Source organism: Silene latifolia, chromosome 10 (assembly GCF_048544455.1).
Source record: "Silene latifolia isolate original U9 population chromosome 10, ASM4854445v1, whole genome shotgun sequence".
NCBI classification, from domain to species: Eukaryota; Viridiplantae; Streptophyta; class Magnoliopsida; order Caryophyllales; family Caryophyllaceae; genus Silene; species Silene latifolia.
The window spans coordinates 158077526-158096645 of NC_133535.1; the positions used below are offsets into that span (position 1 = coordinate 158077526).

Sequence of the window (19120 nt, forward strand, 5' to 3'; positions counted from 1 at the left end):
TAAGCATATAATGCTACGCAATTCTTCATACGATCAACGAAATAACTCTATCATGTTATTAAACGCCACATAGTAAACATCCATCATGCTTCTCATTCCAACAACAGTTCTATATATCTCATCCATCTTTCTTTCACATTCTCAGCTTTCTACTCCAAACATTCAACAATTACACATACTTCATCACATTCACACACAAGCTAACCAACAACACACATACGACCTTGACATACACCCCCCATGTGACCGGTTCAAAATTGTAGGGCAAGTTCGCGACTTCAGGACGTCTCCCAAGCCTTTGCATTAACTCCTACAACCTTTACCCCGGGTTCATTTTAATTGACTTCCTATATTCATTAGATTTATTGGTTACAGGTTTCAGGATCGTCGCTCTGATACCATTTGTAACACCCCCACACTCCAAGTGCCTTACCAGGACCACTCAGGTATAAGACTGCTACCATCTCGGTTACCCGAGGCATGATAATCATAAGACAATAACGAAACAACTTTAAATAATATAAGTTTAGTGAAAGGTTACAACTGAAACCAAATACCAAAATACGATACATGTTCTCAAAACCAACTGTCTACTGAATTAACTGAAATGTCATAAAACTAGTAAAACTACAGCGGAAGACTTCTATCGTCAAACGGTGGCACATTCCAGCTATCCCAGTACTCAACTCAAACCTGCTCAATTACTGCTCACCATCCCCGAATGGATCACCGCAGGTTTTACAAACAACAACACGGGGTCAGTACTAATCACACAATCTATATATATATATATATATCAACAGTACGATAAACAGATATCTCACACCGTCACACACACAATCACATCAGTTCCATTATTCTCAATCACCGACTGTCCACTGGACCAGCCCTGCCAGTGGGGGACCGCAGCCGTACCCACCAAATCCCCGCTCCTCATATTGAGCGAATTCCCTGTTCATTAATGTGCACATCCCCTTCCGTGGCGGGTTCCACGAAGGGCGAAACTAGGGCGTGAAGCCACTCCCGCAAGTGACTCCACTCAGCTGAGAACGCATCTCGAGAACCATAGACAACAACCACAATCACAATCACAATCACAATCACTATCACAACCGTCACATTACAATTACGATATTAAACAATCAATCTCAACACATCAACAATCATCCCATTATGGGACTAATACTGAGTAGGAAATCCTACCTGGAAAGCACAACTATCAGACGGTCTCAACAGCTGTATCAAAAAGCCTCTTCTACAAAACCTCCTCCTATCATACAAACACATAAACACTACCAAATCACAATCTACACAAAACCCCCAAATCCCCATATTAGGGTTTAAACAACTTAAAGGAATTACCATAAAAACGGTACATAGGTCTTACCCTCGACGCAAGGAACTCAACGGTATAACGAACGATGAAATCCGACCTTCCAAACTCCGGGATTTGCTAACAATGCGATTAAAGTGATGAACGTACTTTGCTTTCTCTCTTGACAGTAAATTAGGTTTTGAAAAGTGTTTAGAACAATGACGGAAAATATTATATACCTTAACTAGTTTAGGGCCCGTGCAAAGTTGCACGGGTGTGAATAGATTGTATATATAAAATTTTTCGTAAATTCTTAAATTTATAACATTGTTTTGGTTTCTTATTTGAGGTAATTGATTTCGCATATGTTACATGAAAATTATATACTTGACAATTATAATTACAAATACAATACTTTTATAACAGTATAATCTACATATTTAAATTATAATATTAATTTTTTTTTCAAAATAACATTAGTATTAAGAGCAATGTTGTCAGGATCGGGATTCTACTTTGGATCGATGGGGAGGGTAGGATCGAATCGGTAGAATCGGATCGTAGAATCGCAAGATTCTACAAACTCACTAAATATAATTTTTTATTTGGTAAAAACATATAATTGAAAATCAAAACACTTATTTATTCATAAAATATTGGTAACTAATGATTTTAGTATCATTGTATGAACAACTTACACGAAATTTGGGTTTTACAGTTTTATTATATAAAAATATATATTAATTTTTTTTTATTATGGAATCGGATCGAGGATCGTAAAATCTTAGGATCGTATTATGATCCCACCTCTAGAAATTTCAAACTAATAGGATCGTAAGATTCTACAACTATGATAGAATCGTAGGATGCAGGATCGGTCAGACATTTTTGGATCGTAAAATCGTAGAATCGTTGGATCGAATCGCGATTCTGACAACAATGATTAAGAGAGTATTAATTGTAGACCGGCAACTCGATCGTATAATTAACAAAACCCGAGAAATAACTCCCCGTAAACCGGCAACTCGATCGAGTAGCTAAGGTACTCGATCGAGTGCCCCCTTACTCGATCAAGTACCCACGTTACTCGATCGAGTACCCAACAGGTCAGAAACTTTTATAAAACGCAACTCACCCTTACTCGACAGAGTAAGGCCTACTCGATAGAGTACCCAGAGACTTATAAATACGGAGTATTACAGTAACGGCTCAAATAAAATCGAAGGATAGATAAGATAAAAGGGCAAAGTGATTTGTCTGTATCTTATTCCCGGTATTCGTGTAACACCACAATTATATCCTACTCCCAGGAGTAGGGAGCAGGATACTCTCATGGTAGTTATAGAGGGAAAAAAATAAAAAATAAAATAAATAAAAATAATAATAACTACCCACTACATCTTCATACAGTACGTTACTACGTTTGTTCTTCTTTTTTAAATTACTCATTTTACAAGTTTATTAAAATCTTATCAAATTCATGAAATTCTATTTTTAATCTATTTGTACTCAAATTTATCAAGTTTATGAATCATAATCATCAAAATAAATCATCATATTCATTTAAGTTAAAGTGAATATAATTGTGTCTTAGAGTGAATATCACACTAAGTTACATATATTCATCAAATTACCCTATCATATTCACTAATCTCATAATGAATATAATAGTGTTATATGATGAATATCATAGTACCTAATACATAGAAGTATTCATTATGTTACACTATCATATTCACTAAACTAAAAGTTATATAATAGTTACATATGATGAATATCACACTAGATAACATATATTCATCAAATTAAATTACCTTATTCACTAAATTGAAAGTGAATATGATAGTATCATATGATAAATATCACGCCCAAAATCACAAATTTAACCATGAATAATGAAAGAGAAAACGGAAAAATTCAATTCAGTTAATAGTATATGCGATTTTTAGGGTTTTAACGTAATTTCAACACTTACCTGATCAAATAATCGATCAAAACAGAAAACGAGATTACAAAACTAATAGGATGGATGGAAAATTAAATTTGTGCATAATTTATTTGGTGAATATAGAAGCTGTAGATTTGAAATAGGAAAAAGAATGATTATTTATTATAGATGATAACACTGCTTAATAGTGGGGATGTCGGGAGTTTTTATTTTTTATTTTTATATTTTTTTAATATGAGGAGTATGAAATACACTACACCTAGGGATGACAATGGGTAGGATCTGGATAGGATCCTATAAGATCCAGATCCGATCCATATTTACAGGATCTGAAATTCCCATATCCATATCCCATCCGCGATTCTGATTGATCGTGATATATCCATATCCTTTTGATAATAAAAGAAAAGTCCCTCTTAAAATATGAAAATATTATTTTTTGTATTTTACTACGACGTAACATACTATTTTCCTTTATTAGATACTAATAATAAAGCTAAAGTTCTAAAAGTATAAAAATAAAGTCTTATGAAATTACAATAACACTAAAAAAGTATATTTTTTTAATCAAAAAATGTTAATCATAAAAAATCATGCTTTGATTTATGAAAAAAATTAAAAGAACATAGCATATAATTTTACTATTTGTTTAGCTGAACTTATTTTTTAAGAAAATGAAATAAAAATGTATCTAAGGGTAGGATCTGGATCTCGACCGTACGATCCATATCCATATCATTATCCACTGGATCTTAAATATCGCGATCCATATCCGCTCCGTAGGATCTGGATCTCAGGATCTGGACAGGATCTGGATTCTGTTGCCATCCCTAACTACAGGCCACCCCCCCGCCCTTTTACTGTACGATCATTTTTTTTTTGTCAAACACCCTTCATCTCCTCCTTCCTCTCTTTCCTTTCCCTTCCATTTTCTGCTCATTTTTTTTTTCCATCCCCAACTTCGTTCAATCAAACCCTAATTTTGCCTCTTCTTTATCTGCACTCGCGAACCAAAAAGGTATGTTCATCTTCCCTCGTTTAATTTTCATGTTTATTTGCTCTACCATCATTTTTTCTTTTTATTTTGTAATCAGACTTTGCATAACCTTGATTTAGAAAGTTTGGGGTTTAGTTGTTGATTGAGATATGCTGTTCAGTTTTAAAGTTTCGATCTTGTATAGTAGATTTTCCAATTTTTTGGTTTTATAGTATAGGGATACCGCGTAGAAAGCTTAAAAACATAGGCGTAATGTATAAAAAATACCCTTAATTCAGATTAAATAACTTGATTTAACTCATAAATTCATTTTTTTTACTTTGGTAAATTGAAAAATACTCTCTTGTCATTTATTGTCATTTTCCATATTAGTTGTCTCTATCAATTGTTGTCCTTTCTATTTTAAGAATGACCTTGATGAGCAATTTGATCATTTATACTCAATTTGTTACACTTGTTATTTAGTAATTGGTTCATTCCTCTTTTCTTGGTGTTTGTGACAAAATCAAAGGACAACAATTGACTGAGACGGAGGGATTATAAAAAGTACTACAGTCCACTATCCGTCACAAGCTGAAGACGGATAGTGGTCCTCTCACAAAATGAAAGTGGGAGGGAAAGTGGGGGTATCCATTTCCCCCACTTGCACTATTCATTTGCATTTTATGAAAGGGACACTATCCGTCTTCAGCTTGTGACGGATAGTGTCCGTCTTCAATGAGAATTTGTGGAAGTACTAATACTCATCTCACCTATCCCTCATCTTGACTATTTCCTCGGTCCTAATCATTTGTTTACATTTTTTTTATGAGAGTATTTCAAGTAAATGTAAACAAGTGATTGAGACGTAAAGAGTATTTATATTAGGGTTAATAGACTCTTGACTTTGTATCAATTGCTTAACATCAATTCATGAGACAGTAACTAATGAACAAGCGTGTATGACTAAATCTTGGGACATGCGTGCACAACAATAATTCATGTGTAAGCAAAATTGAAAAAAAGCGATTGCAAACACGGTTTTGAAACTGTCTTTCACATGTCTGCGACTACTATAGGCGGTCTTAAACTCGCGTGTTTCTTGTAGTGAAAATCTTATGCCAAAACTACTGACTTTGTAAACTGATATCAGACAAAGTTTTACCAAACAATCATCTTCCTGTCACAAAATCTTCAGTTGTACCCAGTGGCGGGTTGGAGCTAGGATATCACGTTAGCTGGCCGAGAAATTCCAGCGAGAGCGAACTACTATTATAAACCAGGAAAAAAATTCAGAAATTTCAACTAAAAGCTTCAATATTTTCATTTCTTTATTGTGGACGACCGCCCCTGCTTTCCCCGTCTAGCTCCAGCACTGGTTGTACCATTCCTTACTTGCAAGCCCTCCTTGGAAGCGAGAGCAAAATGGCTGAAGCAATAGTGGCTGAGTTGGTCAAAACTATAGCTGAAAAAATGGGATCCAAAATTTGCGAAAGTATAGTTTCTGCATACGACATTGAGTCTAAAATAAAAGGGCTGGAGGATCTCAAAAATATCATTGAAGCTGCAAAACTCGACGCTGATTCAGTACCATTGTGCACTCATACTCGACAATGGTTGCTTTATAAGCTTGAACTCGGACTCGCCAAAATATACGATTTCCAAGATGCGAAAGCCACAAAAGCCAAGCAGAAAGAAAACACGGGCGGAAGTAATAAGTTCCGTAAAGGGATGCAGTTGTTTTTTCCTACTTCAATCCCGATTGTCTCTTCCTACAAGGATGCTAAGGAAATAAAGGGTATTACGGAGGGAATAAATCTCGCTGTAAATAACCATGCCAATTTCGGAAGCATAGTTAGCTCGTCCGCTATGAACCAAACCCAAACATTGAGCAATGTATCAGAGTCTGATTATACGATTGATCGTACAATGATTGGACGAGATAAAGACATGGATAACATAGTAAGCTTATTGTTTGACACCTCTACTGCTGAAGAGAACGTCTCTGTTGCTTCCATTGTTGGGATGGGCGGTGTTGGGAAGACTATGTTGGCTAAGTATGTGTACAATGATAACAAGATTGATACATATTTTGATTTGAAGCTTTGGGTTTTCGCCACCCAAGATTTTAATGTCAAGGATGTGTTACGACAGATGGTAACACGTGACACCAGAGAACAAGTTCTCGATTACACGATGGAACAGCTCAAAAGAAGTTTGTCTCAAGTTATTGCTGGGAAGAGATTTTTGCTAGTTTTGGATGGTGTATGGGATGAAGTCAGTTTAAGAGTAAAGTGGCAAGAATTGGAAAGAGTGCTCAAGGACGGGGCTAAGGGTAGTCGAGTTCTCCTTACCACACGCAGCGACACAGTTGCTAGAATTATTGGGACCCACGAACCATACATGATCAATGATTTAAGTGATGATGATTGCTGGCTCCTCTTCCGAGATATTGCCATTACAAAATTCCATGACCAAGGAGTGGAAGCTATCGGGAAGGAGATATCGAAGATGTGTCACAAATTACCCCTTCCTATACTGACGATTGGAACCATTTTAGCAGGAAAATTTAGTGTTCGAGAATGGCGCACCTTTAGAAATGATCAGCTTGAAAGCTTTAAGTCCTACGGTAGTAATGTCCTCAACACTCTCAAACTCAGTTATGATCAATTGGGTGAAGGGCTAAAACTCTGTGTTAAATACTGCTCTTTGTTTCCAAAGGGATTCTGCTTTGAAAAAGATCGTCTCATTCATCTTTGGATTGCCATGGGATATGTGAAGACAGAATATACAAACCAAAGTCTAGAAGACGCGGCAGAAGATTATTTGTTGTGTTTGCTAGGACGAGGATTTTTCTACTGTATGAAAACGAGGGATGGAACTGTGTGGAAAAATAATTTTCAGATGCACAACTTGATGCATGATCTTGTGCTCTCGGTTACTGGGGTTAAGTATAAAATGGCAGATTCAAATACTAATGAATTTGATGAAAGAGTTTGGCACGTGTCATTCGTTTCAGTAACAGAGTCACCTTGGAAACCCCCATCATCACTATTCAAAATCGAGTACTTGAATACATTCCTTCTTCCTCTTCCTTCATCAGTGCGTTCCCTTCAGAAAATCAAAGCTTTGCCTGTACGTAATAAACTTATACTAGACAGTTTCCGACCTTTGAGGGTGTTGCGGATGCATGGTGTAGGAATAACTGAACTTCCAAACTCAGTAGGCGACCTGATACACTTGAGGTATCTTGATATTTCGTTCAATTATATCCGTAAACTCCCTGGATCAATCACAAAACTTGTGAATCTTTACTTACTTGACCTATCTTACTGTCAGAGCCTTGAAGAGTTGCCCGAGGATATAGGCAAGCTAAAGATGTTGAGACACCTTGACCTCGATAGTTGTTTAAGTTTGAGTCATATGCCCAACGAGTTGCAGCTATTGACAGGTCTTGAAACACTGAACCAATTTGTTGTAGGAAAACCGAGGAAGTCTAAGGCATATTCGCCATGCGGTTTAGCAGACCTAAGTCGCTTTGTTAATCTTAAAGGTAGGTTGACAATCATTCTGGCCGAGCGATCTAAGGATATCATTTCAGAAGCCAAGGCTGTAAATCTGGACAAGAAAGAGATTAAGAGCTTTCTTATGGAATTTAGAGGGAGGGAAATACAGGATGAGACGGTGCTCGATAGTCTCAAACCTGGTGCTGATCTCGAATGCCTGGTTATTGAGAACTATGCTGGGAAGAGATTGCCATGTTGGATGAGAGAAGGAATTCATTCATGGCTTCCAAATCTCGTCGTAGTTAAAATAGTTAATTGTCAAGAGTGCATATTTATGTGCTCCTTTGGAAGACTTGCTCATCTTAAATATCTATACTTCGGCCGCTTGGAGAAGGTTGAGTACATAGAAAATGGTGATAGCAGCAGCAGCAGTGACAATACGCTAGTCCTCGGAGATGAGCATGCATCCACTCCCTTATTTCCGTCCCTACTACACCTCACACTTACGAAGATACCCGCGTTGAAGGGATGGTGGAGTGTTACGGACTCTGCTCAAGACCGAGGTCTGAATCAACTCCAGAAATGGATGCCTGCATTTCCCAAATTGGAGGAGGTGAGAATGGACATGGAGCTGGTTATTTCATTGGCCCAAGTGTTTCTACAAAGAATTTCTTCTGTACGACGTCTCGTTGTAATTGGCAAACTTCTCACTGTAAATATGGGACCTAAGGCTAAAGCAATACAAAAGTCGTTGCCTTCAAATGTTGCTACTAGGCCGAGACAACCAGTCATTCTCCTCAAAAGCTACCTTCCCATGCTTTTTGAGCTACGCTTTCGCGGGATTGAACTAGTATACCTTCCTGAGGAGTTTCGAGGTATGCCAGCTTTGGAAATCCTAGGTATATACAACTGCAAAGCTTTAGAGGCAGTTCCAGAGTGGATTGACAGTCTCACATCCCTCAGGAGCCTTACTATAGATAATTGTCCCGAAATAAAATCATTGCCATCCGAGATCAGCAACCTATCCAACTTGACGTCACTGATCCTTACAAGATGCTCTTTTCAGCTCGCCGAGAGATGCCAGGAGCCATCAGGTGAAGACTGGCTCAAAATTAAACATATTCCCAACATTCGCATTGAAGCCGCTAATAATGATGAATAAAATGGGGAAGCATTTGAATGAAGTAAAGAGTTAATCTCTGTCAAGACGACCTTGACGATTATGAAGAGTGGTGATCGTTGGCATGTTGATGTTTTATTCTCTTTCGTGTTGTTTTTTTATGTATTGTATTTTTGTGTGTTATGATGTTTTATTTGTAATAATCTTGTGTAATAATGTACTATAGTGTGTTGTTGATTGCATAAAAGATTGAAACTGTACAGTTGGTTTGGTGTATATTTGTGTGTTTTATCACTTTTATGATTAATGTTTTATGGTGTGTTTTATACAAAAAACGAAAGCTCAGATGCACGGTTTTCGTCTGTAATCAGACAAGAGTGGCGGACCCCAAAGGTGCCACATATGCGCATTTATCATCACTGCTTGTTTAATGCACCAGCCGGGAATCGAACCCGGGTCTGTACCGTGGCAGGGTACTATTCTCCCACTAGACCACTGGTGCTTGTTGATTATGTTACCTATGTTGCTCTACTTATTTAAATTCCAAAACTGCTGTTTTCACATTTCAAGTTGTAAACTGGTAAAATACCATAATTACTAATTAGCACCTTAATTAATATGGTTTGATGGTTTGATTTGATGTCACTATGTTTTCCATCACATTCTTTTTTTTTTAGTTTTTGAAAAACCCCGAATAGGGTTACGATATTATTGATAAATCGGCCTTCACAATTTCAATGATAAATCGGCCTTCACAATTTCAATGTAGTACTTCACTAGTTTAGATCTCATGCAAATGTCTATGTATTTTAGTTAGTTATATGAAAAGATGTACGGAGTAATACGGTTGTATCAAAAGATAAAAATTAAGGAGATAATCAAGTTATAGTACAGTTGTATCAAAAAATAAAGATAGAAAAAACTAATTATGGAGAAGATTGTATGAAATACTTCTACCATTTCACATATGTTATTACGGCATTTCTATTTGTATATAAAAAATCAGAATATCCCATTAATATGTGCTTACTAATTGAAATTTGTCATTTATGGTTGAATTAATATGACATCGTGAGGACCAATAAAAAAACATTTCACACAATCGGAATAACGACGAAGTACAAAATAGTACCACTCTGTATGACTTTTTCTCACTCGATATTCTTCCGGAAGACTAGATTAGCCAATTTAACCCAAATCATATTGAATTGTCCAGTCTAACACGGAAGTACAACATTGAGATTTTCCCTTTAATGTTCTCCGCACTATCATTAGAGAAGATATTTTTGGGGTGGCTATTCCCAATGTAATAGCTATTGTAGTTAGTTTCATCAGGGCTTTACCCCTCTTAAGTACCAAAAAAAACTCAAATCATATAATGAGACTGGTCTATATAAGATCCTAAAAACAACATTAGGAATACAATTATCTCAACATCACAATCTCACATTATAAAACGAATTTACCAAAACCTTCTAAAATAAATTACCAATCAAACATAGGAGCTAAAAAATCGACATCTAAAACATCACATCGTGAACAAAAATAGGAAAAAAATCACATCAAAACAACCTATATTCAATCATCAATATACTTACTATAATTAAGTTCTAATTCCATAATCAAATCAAATCAATCAACATCCACACTTAAAATTGTTCTCCTTTTACACATTGTCAATTAATCATACCATAAATAAGCAGAAACCCCCAATAACAACACTACAAAACAAGAAATTACTCGTATTAAACAAGACGTTTTGATTAGTAAGACCGTCTTACACAATAATTACCTAAAAAGGAAAAAACACGCACAAAACATCATAGTCATCATAGTATTAACGTTGGAATTCTCACAAAAAAGTTTGAAACAGAAGTTACAAATTACCAAAAAAAAAGACTGCCCTTTTCTCTTCCTCTTCATATCACACTCTCATAATTAATTAATTAATTTGCTGATATAAAAAGTTGAAAACTTTGAATGAATCCCAGTTCTAATTTCATAAATTTGTGAGAATTATACAATTTATACTATATAATTATACAAAATTTGAGCTTTTTTAATTTTAATTAATGGGGTTTTCTTGGATGAAAATGTGTAAAATTCTGATGTTAATGTTGTATTTTATTGGGATTTTTATAAGTTGTTGTTTGTGTGATGACCCTTCTCAGAATTTTACTCTTACTTATTCTTATAAAACCCTTAAACCTCTTGGTGTTCCTCAACAGGTAATTTTTTTTACTCTTCTTTTTACTTTGTTTTTTTTTTTTCAGTTTATTTGATTGCATTAGTGTTTTGTGTTATGTTTTGGTTATAAAGTTTTGATCTTTTACTGTGGTTTTGGTGTTTTGATCTTTTACTGTATGTAAAGATTGTTTTTTTGGAGAAAAGATATGATTTTGGACGTGGGTTTTGATTTTTGGCTGATTGATTGATGATATGGTTAGTCAATAGTCAACAATTCTTAGGATTTGATCAATGTGGGATGTGGGATGTGAAATTGTGAAGTATTTCGATGTAGTTCTTGACGCAATTTTTATGGGGTCATTCTGAGACAACCTCTTTATGTGTACCCCCTTATCTCGCAATTTTGTAGAAGCCATTGAGGCACTGGGATAATGTCGTTGCTGTTGTTTCCGCAATTTTGTAGAAGCCATTGAGGCACTGGGATAATGTTGCTGTTGTTGATGTAGGGCTTGGAAATTGGGCGTGATTTAGTTGATGGCAATTAACTAGAATTCGGCTTTAACAGTAATTTGGTGTGGAATGTGGACTGACATAGTGACATTGATGAAAGGTTTTTGTAAACCCGGAGCATTGAAACTAAGCATTTGAAGCCGAGCCATGAGCCTACCAATCTACCATGGCAACTGTTCATATGGAAAGTTGTAATGCTTGATCATAGATTCATAGGTGCATGGCTTGAATCTGGATGCTTTATTTCGATGCTTCAAGTCGTTTAAACTTTACATTTTACGAATATTAATGGATTGGTCTCGCTCACTCTTGGTTATAAGGTTACTGATTTTATATGTTTGGTCTCGCTCACTCGTAAATGTTGATTTATTCAAGTTTCTGTACTGCATATGTTTTGCTGAGATTTTTCTGAAAATGTGGATATAGTCTCGAAAGATTTGTGATTTTCCCTGTTTCTGCAGGTGATAGTAGTCAATGATCAGTTTCCAGGGCCTTCAGTTGAAGTTACAACCAATGACAATGTCGCTATTGATGTAAGAAACAGCCTGGATGAAGAACTTTTGGTTAACTGGTACGTTCTGTCTATCCTAGTCTGGAATGGTTCACCCTGTAACTCAGAAATTTGACTGTCGGAATCAAAATTTAGTCTTAGATGGTCGAATTTGATGCTATCGACTGACTGGAGGAGTTAACTTCTGAGATTTCATGTGATGTATTCTTATTGCAGGAATGGGATGCACTTGCAGGATAATCCCTGGCAAGATGGCGTCCAAGGAACTAATTGTGCCATTTCTCCGAAAAGGAATTTCACGTATCAGTTCCAGGCCAAAGACCAGATTGGCAGCTTCTTTTATCACCCTTCTATCAAATTTCAAAGAGCATCTGGTGGGTTTGGCCCCATTATAGTTATGAACAGGACCGTTGTCCCTCTGCCTTTTGCGAAACCAGATGCTGATGTTACTCTCATGATTGGTGATTGGTACACTCGTGACCACAAGGTAAACTTACTTGTGTTAGTATTGACATTGAAATCAAATCGTTTTTTTTTGAGATATAAATATTCGTGATAACCAAGTGGTGTTAGTCCAGTGATAGCCGGGTTAAACCTTGAAGCTTGCAGAAATGCATGAGTTGAGAGGTCCCGGGTTCGACTATCAGCTGGGGCGATGATCACTTGGCCACTGCAGCCCCCCGAAGGGGGTGGCTTACATGGTCCATGTGGTGGTGCGGGAATGCATGAGCCTGGGGGGATTCAACCCTCGTCATAAAAAAAAAACAAAAAAAAAATATTCGTGATTACCGTGTTTATTCCTGGTTTTCACCTGCATTAGGTGCTGAGAGCAGAATTAGATGCTGGGAAGCATCTTGGATTGCCTGACGGGGTTCTCATCAATGGAAAGGGACCGTACCAGTATAATACCACCCTTGTCCCAGACGGTATTGAGTATGAGACCATTAAAGTCGACCCAGGGAAAACATACAGATTTCGGGTGCACAATGTTGGGACTTCAACTAGCTTGAACTTCAGAATTCAAAGTCATTCGTTAATTCTGGTTGAAACTGAGGGATATTATACTTCACAGCTCAATATCTCCAACTTCGATATTCATGTTGGGCAGTCGTATTCCTTTCTTGTTACGATGAATCAGAATGCTAGTACAGACTACTACATTGTGGCTAGTGCGAGGTTTTTGAATGATTCTGGATGGGAAAGAGTCACCGGTGTAGCTATCTTGCAATATAGCAATTCAAAAGGAAAGGCTACTGGACCGCTTCCTGATCCTCCTAATGATTTCTATGACACTAATTGGTCTATGAACCAGGCAATTTCTGTCAGGTTTGTTTTCATTTTATGTTCCTCGTCTTGTTAAATTTCGTTACATTATACATCTGACGACATTTCCCCCATTGCCTTAACCCCCACAATGGTGGGGTCAATGGCGGAGCCAGAATCCTTTACCTGTGGGGTCTATTCTAATGTAATTGTTATACATTTCTTATTGCAGAGTCTTTAAAACATAAAATTTTCAAAACAGTCAAATATTAATGAAAAAAAAAACGTCAATTGTCGAAAAACTGTGGGGTCTCAAGACCCCACTCCTCTACATGTGGCTACGCCACTGGGTGGGGTGAGTGGAACTGAATACGCGCATTCCCCTTGTTATTATTAACACAAAGAAGTCTGTTTTGGATGACCATATTGAAAATTAAGTCGAGAATTGCATGAAATGACTGCCAATTGCTGCTAAAGAATGTTCATCTAAAGAGTCGGTCTCTCAAGGTCTTTATATTATGAATTTGAGCAGGCAAAACGGATCAGCAAGTGGAGCTCGTCCTAATCCGCAAGGATCTTTTGTCTATGCAAGAATCAATGTTACTGACACATACATTCTCCAAACTTTGCCACCGACAACAATCATGGGAAAACGTCATGCAACTCTTAACGGGATTTCCTTTGTAAATCCCGCTACTCCCATTGTCCTTGCAGACTCTAATAGTGTAAATAATACCTACAAGCTTGATTACCCCCTTAGGCCAATGGCAGGCCGTAAACCTCGTTTGGATACCTCTATCATCAAAGGCAGATTTAAGGGATTTGCCGAAATTATATTTCAGAACAACGATACAATCCTGCAGACATTTCATCTTGATGGCTTTTCGTTTTATGTTGTTGGGTATGGTTCACCCCCTTCTGTTTTTTATTTTATTTTTTTCTTTTTAGATGAATGCAAATTCAAATATATGTACACTAACGAGTAACGACTAACTGATTTACTGATCACTGCAGGATGAGTTATGGTGTGTGGACACCTGACAAGAGGCCAAGCTATAACTTGTGGGATGCAATTTATCGCTGCACAGTCCAGGTTCGTACAGATTTATGTCAAGTTTGTATCAAAGATGACAGTACCACCAACATATTTCTATTTTCTCTTTTACGGCTCAATGTATTTACTGCTAAATTACAGTATAGTATTCCGTATAATTTTAGTTAAGTCGAAAATGAGATTGGTTCCGTTTTTTACCTGCATGGCTGCATCTTTGAACTGTGCTCGGCAAATTTATCTTGCTACCTCATGTTATGAGCTCTTTAAGTAGACTTCGTAAAATTGACCCAACTTGTAGATGGCCCGAACTTTGTTGACTAGTATTAACCCTGTCTGAAATAACACGACTGAAAATTGTCGACAAAACCTGAACATGGTCTGAAATGAAGTGATTCAACCCGAACTGATCCCCAACCCAAACTGACCTGAATCCTGATAATAATGAACCCAAACAGACCCTCAACCGGAAACCACACCATATGAATTAGGGGTGAGCAAATTTCCCGGACTGAATTATACCGGTCCTCGGTCCTCATTTTTTTCAGTTTCTTCGGTCCGGTCCGGTCCAACACCAGTTAATTTAGTTCCGGACCGAATGGACCAAATTTCATGTTTTTTAAGACTAATCATTAAACTATTATGAATCAAATTAACATTTTATCTTAAAAAGCCATTATAAATTAGTGTTGTAAATGATTTTCATAAAAAGAGTAGTCTAATTGTTTAAATTCATTTTATTTAGCGGAATTAAAATGTAATTATTATATACGAAACAGTCAAAAAACTAGTTTATGTTCATTTCGGTCCATGACCAGACGGGACCAAATATTTCGGGTTTGGTCCGGTCCAAGACCAAAAGTTTTAGGTCCAATCTTCGGTTCACTAAATTTTTATTTTCAGTCCGGTCCAGTTTGGTCCGGTTCGGTCCGGTCTTGTACCGATGCTCAGCCCTAATCTGAATGACCCGTTTTCCAGGTCCATGTCTAAGTATAAGACTTGCATATTTCTGGATGCAGGTTTTCCCTGGGGCATGGACAGCAATCTACGTTTATCTAGATAATCCGGGAGTATGGAATCTCAGAACAGAGAACCTCGATCGTTGGTACTTAGGCCAAGAAACTTACATTAAACTCGTCAATCCCGAAGCTAAAGATCAACAGTTTGCACCTCCTGGAAACATCCAGTACTGTGGTGCTCTAGCCTCCTTGCAAAAGTAAGTTCAAACTAATTAATACTCCGTATCTTATAAATTCGCTTTTTTTTTTTTTTTTTTTCAAAATATGCTTACATTTATCATGTTTTAATCATAAGGGATCCAAATTCTGCAATTTCGATCAATAAGAACATGAAGCTACTCGTGGCAATGCTGATGGTACTCGTTGTCATTCTCTTTGATTTGCGGTGAGAATTGATCCCTTGACATTTATAGGATAACATTCCTTTTAACATTTCGGTTTCTATACAAAATTCCATAGCATATGGAAAAGTACAAAGCTTGGATTAACCATTGGTATGGCGTAATTTGTGTAACTGTAAAAACAATGATTTGCGCCATTGTTGATTGAATTTAGCTTTATGATAGTGATAACAAGCTTAAGTTACTTGGAATTGCAGCAAGTATAATTGGGATTTGTGTTGATTGCCATTATTTTTGCCATTTTACTTTGTGTTTAACTAGTGTAGGTCCCGTTCAACAGCACGGTATTTTAGTGCAGGTGCTGGCCCTAATACTATAGGAGTACGATTTTTATTTTGCCGTATATAAGTTTATTAATGGACGAGTCGGAAAACTACTGTTGATTTTAATCTCTCTTTAATTTGCAATACCCTCTCTCATTGCATTATGAGCTGCACGATTATTTTGGGTCAGCTGACATGAATCACCTTTCTGATGAGGAGTTGTTGTCCGTAGTTTTTTTTTTTAAAAAAAAACTGGTTTAATCATGCATGGTATTCGGATTGTTTGAATTATTCGGATTCTCTTGTTTGCGTATCACAAATACTCGTTCTATAATGGTTTTACACTCGTCTATAATGGTTTCATATTAACATTATTGTAAAATCGTCTTCTGTTTAATTCTCTTGCGAAAGTAGTTATCAATTTCTTTTTTGTTTACTTTGATAAATAAAAAACGTTTTTACATTTAAGAAATTAAAAACCGTCTTACACAAGACCTATTACATAATTTTAGTGTACCAAATTAGTCAAGCACACTAAAGCATGCCTGGTCTATGAAACTAGGGTTAATTATCTGTAATTAACGAATGCAAACAATTAAAAAATACATTGAAGATAATGATTAACACTAAAACACTCTCATGAAATGGCTTGTGGAGAAGAATCATGGTATCTTCTTAAACAAAACATCTCTATTAAAAAATAATTGATGCATGCATGCATGCCCTAATCACTCAATCAACCCATGTGAGTTGGGAATGTCCCCTTCCGTATTGCCATGCGTAGAAGGCACCCAATCATCTTAACTATGTAAAACAACTTGACATAATAAATAACAATAATTTTGATGTTGTGTGATGAGACCAACTCAATTCCGTCATCTTATGTATTATTATGACCTTGTTCGATAAATCACGGATTAATATTGGCATAAGTAAGTTGTTAAAGATTATAAGTAGCAGATTTTATGTGTTAGTTAATGATTTGGTAATTAGCAATTTCGAATTAACATTTTTTTTTATATTTCTGTCAAATAACTAATATGGACATCGACTATTTATGTGTTAGTCAATTTATATATTTTTCTATATGTTGATATACTATTTCAATATGGTAATTTGTCAAACATTCTAAAATGGCTTAATATTTATGTACTCCGTAGTAAACTATACGAGTTAAATTTAACCTACAAAGTTTTGTGCTATATAATACTCGTCTTATTATAAGATCAATTCAAGTAATCAATTTTACTTAAAATTTCTTGTTTAAATATACTACATAGTCACAAATTCTCATTTAAGAGTTAAGACGATCATTATCGTTGTTAAGCTTAAGATGGGTCAAATACATACCAAATCACATGACAAGTTGCTAAAATTGACAAAAGTTTTATCTTTATTACCACCATGTGCTAGTATTTGACCCGTCTTAAACAAGACTTCCTGAAATTATAAATTATCGAATAACATCATTGTATTGTACACCGACCTTACAATACCTTATATATCTCATTTATTACTATTATCACTAAATCAAATACTCCGTACATAAGATATTATAAGCTCGTTATACATCATATGTAAAACAGTCTTATCAGAAACCAGTTGTACAATAACTTGGGATAAAGAAGGTCCTTCTAACTTGTAAGTGAATGATTAGAAAACTCCACGATCCAACTTTTTGTTAATTTCAGTGCCCTCTTTTAGGGAACAAATTTATGGGATTCTATGTACCAATCATACTCTACAAAGCATGCTGGTTTACCACAACATTTGCTCTATAAGTATATGTCATTGCCTAAGTTTTCTTATCCAATTCTTGTACTACATATTCTACTTCTCCTATATATTCATCTTTTTTTGCGTGCTAATATTTTTATCGCAAATTCTCATTTACAACTGTTGTAACTTACAACGAGAGTGTAAAGCTATTTAAACCAACACCTTTTGGGGGATGATGGTGCATATATATAGCATTTTTGTTGTAATTTACAACGGTTGGAAGTAAGAATTACTATATTTTTATTTGTTTTATCATCTAGCTAGCTTATATATTTCCAGCCATGGTTAGCCATGCAGTTGTGGCCGATTTCGAGTAAACAAATGATCATTTGTTGAATGAAGGCAATATCTCTAAATTTTCTTTCATCTGAATTATAAATTTCATATTCATGACTTGTTGGTTGAAATGGATATCATGATTTATTGATTTGTTTTCTTGCTTCCTCCTTGAATTGGTGTATTCTTGTGTGAACAATGTATATATGTTGTTAACATAGGTTCATATTGCATGTGTCCAACCCCTATCTTGCCATTTGTCGGGAGCTGTTGAGACACTGAGAGTCTGACCTGGGTAACGTTGTCTTGCTTACCCCGGGTGTATTATTTTCTCTGTAATTCAACTGATTCTTTACGGGTTTTTTCAAAATACTTTTTACAAATTAAAATTGTTTTGACTTGTTTGAACTTCACAAGTTCACTATCATGGGGTATTATTAGGTTAATTAGTGACAACCACTACAATATTTGTTGGTACAAAGATTATCATTTTGAAGGAATTAATTTAGGTATACATTTTAGCATAATAATTTAGTTATGTGATTGGTTGATAGGACTAGCTAATTTTGCATCAAGTCATCAACCCATATTGTTGTATATGCTCGTACTGTCGTACATGCATGCAATTGAATGCTATATTACTCGGACATGGTTAGAAGCATCCAAGTTGTGCATGTCCAAATATAAATATAATTAGACTATTATTTTATGGAAAAAAATGCGTGTTTTAATTTTGGATTAAGAGAAAATATCGTTAAATATATACAATTGAGTGTCAAATGTATTATGTGAGTAATCTAGGTTGCATGTTCTTATACTATTATTCTCAGTTTCGTCTAGTTTTTTCTTATAAATGTTTTCCTAATTTCTTGAACATTTACTTCTTTCTTTAATTTTCAATATTTCTCAAAATATAAACAAATATTCTGTACTATAAAATTTTACTCGTACATAGAAAACCATATCATTTTTTGGGTAAAAGTCTTATGATCGAA

The 19120-nt window shown here is 35.8% G+C and overlaps 2 protein-coding genes and 2 non-coding genes across 5 annotated transcripts; 2 read left to right on the forward strand and 2 right to left on the reverse strand.

Annotated features, from left to right (window-relative positions):
* Positions 1-4121: 4121 nt before the first annotated feature.
* LOC141606580 (disease resistance protein RGA2-like) lies at positions 4122-9135 on the forward strand. Of its 2 annotated transcripts, none has more exons than XM_074425766.1 (2): positions 4122-4281; positions 5393-9135. In XM_074425766.1, the coding sequence occupies exon 2, from the start codon at positions 5665-5667 to the stop codon at positions 8905-8907; it is 3243 nt and encodes a 1080-aa protein (XP_074281867.1). In that variant the 5' UTR covers positions 4122-4281; positions 5393-5664; the 3' UTR covers positions 8908-9135. The 2 variants fall into 2 exon arrangements, with proteins under 2 accessions (XP_074281867.1, XP_074281866.1); XM_074425765.1 differs by having other exon boundaries at positions 5438-9135.
* A 68-nt stretch (positions 9136-9203) lies between these two features.
* LOC141609948 (small nucleolar RNA snoR114) lies at positions 9204-9290 on the reverse strand. The gene has a single exon (XR_012527848.1). It is a non-coding gene; the product is annotated as a small nucleolar RNA snoR114 (small nucleolar RNA).
* Positions 9291-9296: 6 nt separating this feature from the next.
* On the reverse strand, positions 9297-9367 carry TRNAG-GCC (transfer RNA glycine (anticodon GCC)). Its single transcript has one exon. It is a non-coding gene; the product is annotated as a tRNA-Gly (tRNA).
* Positions 9368-10686: 1319 nt separating this feature from the next.
* LOC141606581 (monocopper oxidase-like protein SKS1) lies at positions 10687-15992 on the forward strand. The gene is made up of 8 exons (XM_074425767.1): positions 10687-11093; positions 12024-12133; positions 12290-12560; positions 12894-13399; positions 13869-14237; positions 14351-14429; positions 15407-15603; positions 15702-15992. The coding sequence occupies exons 1-8, from the start codon at positions 10938-10940 to the stop codon at positions 15793-15795; spliced, it is 1782 nt and encodes a 593-aa protein (XP_074281868.1). The 5' UTR covers positions 10687-10937; the 3' UTR covers positions 15796-15992.
* Positions 15993-19120: the final 3128 nt, after the last annotated feature.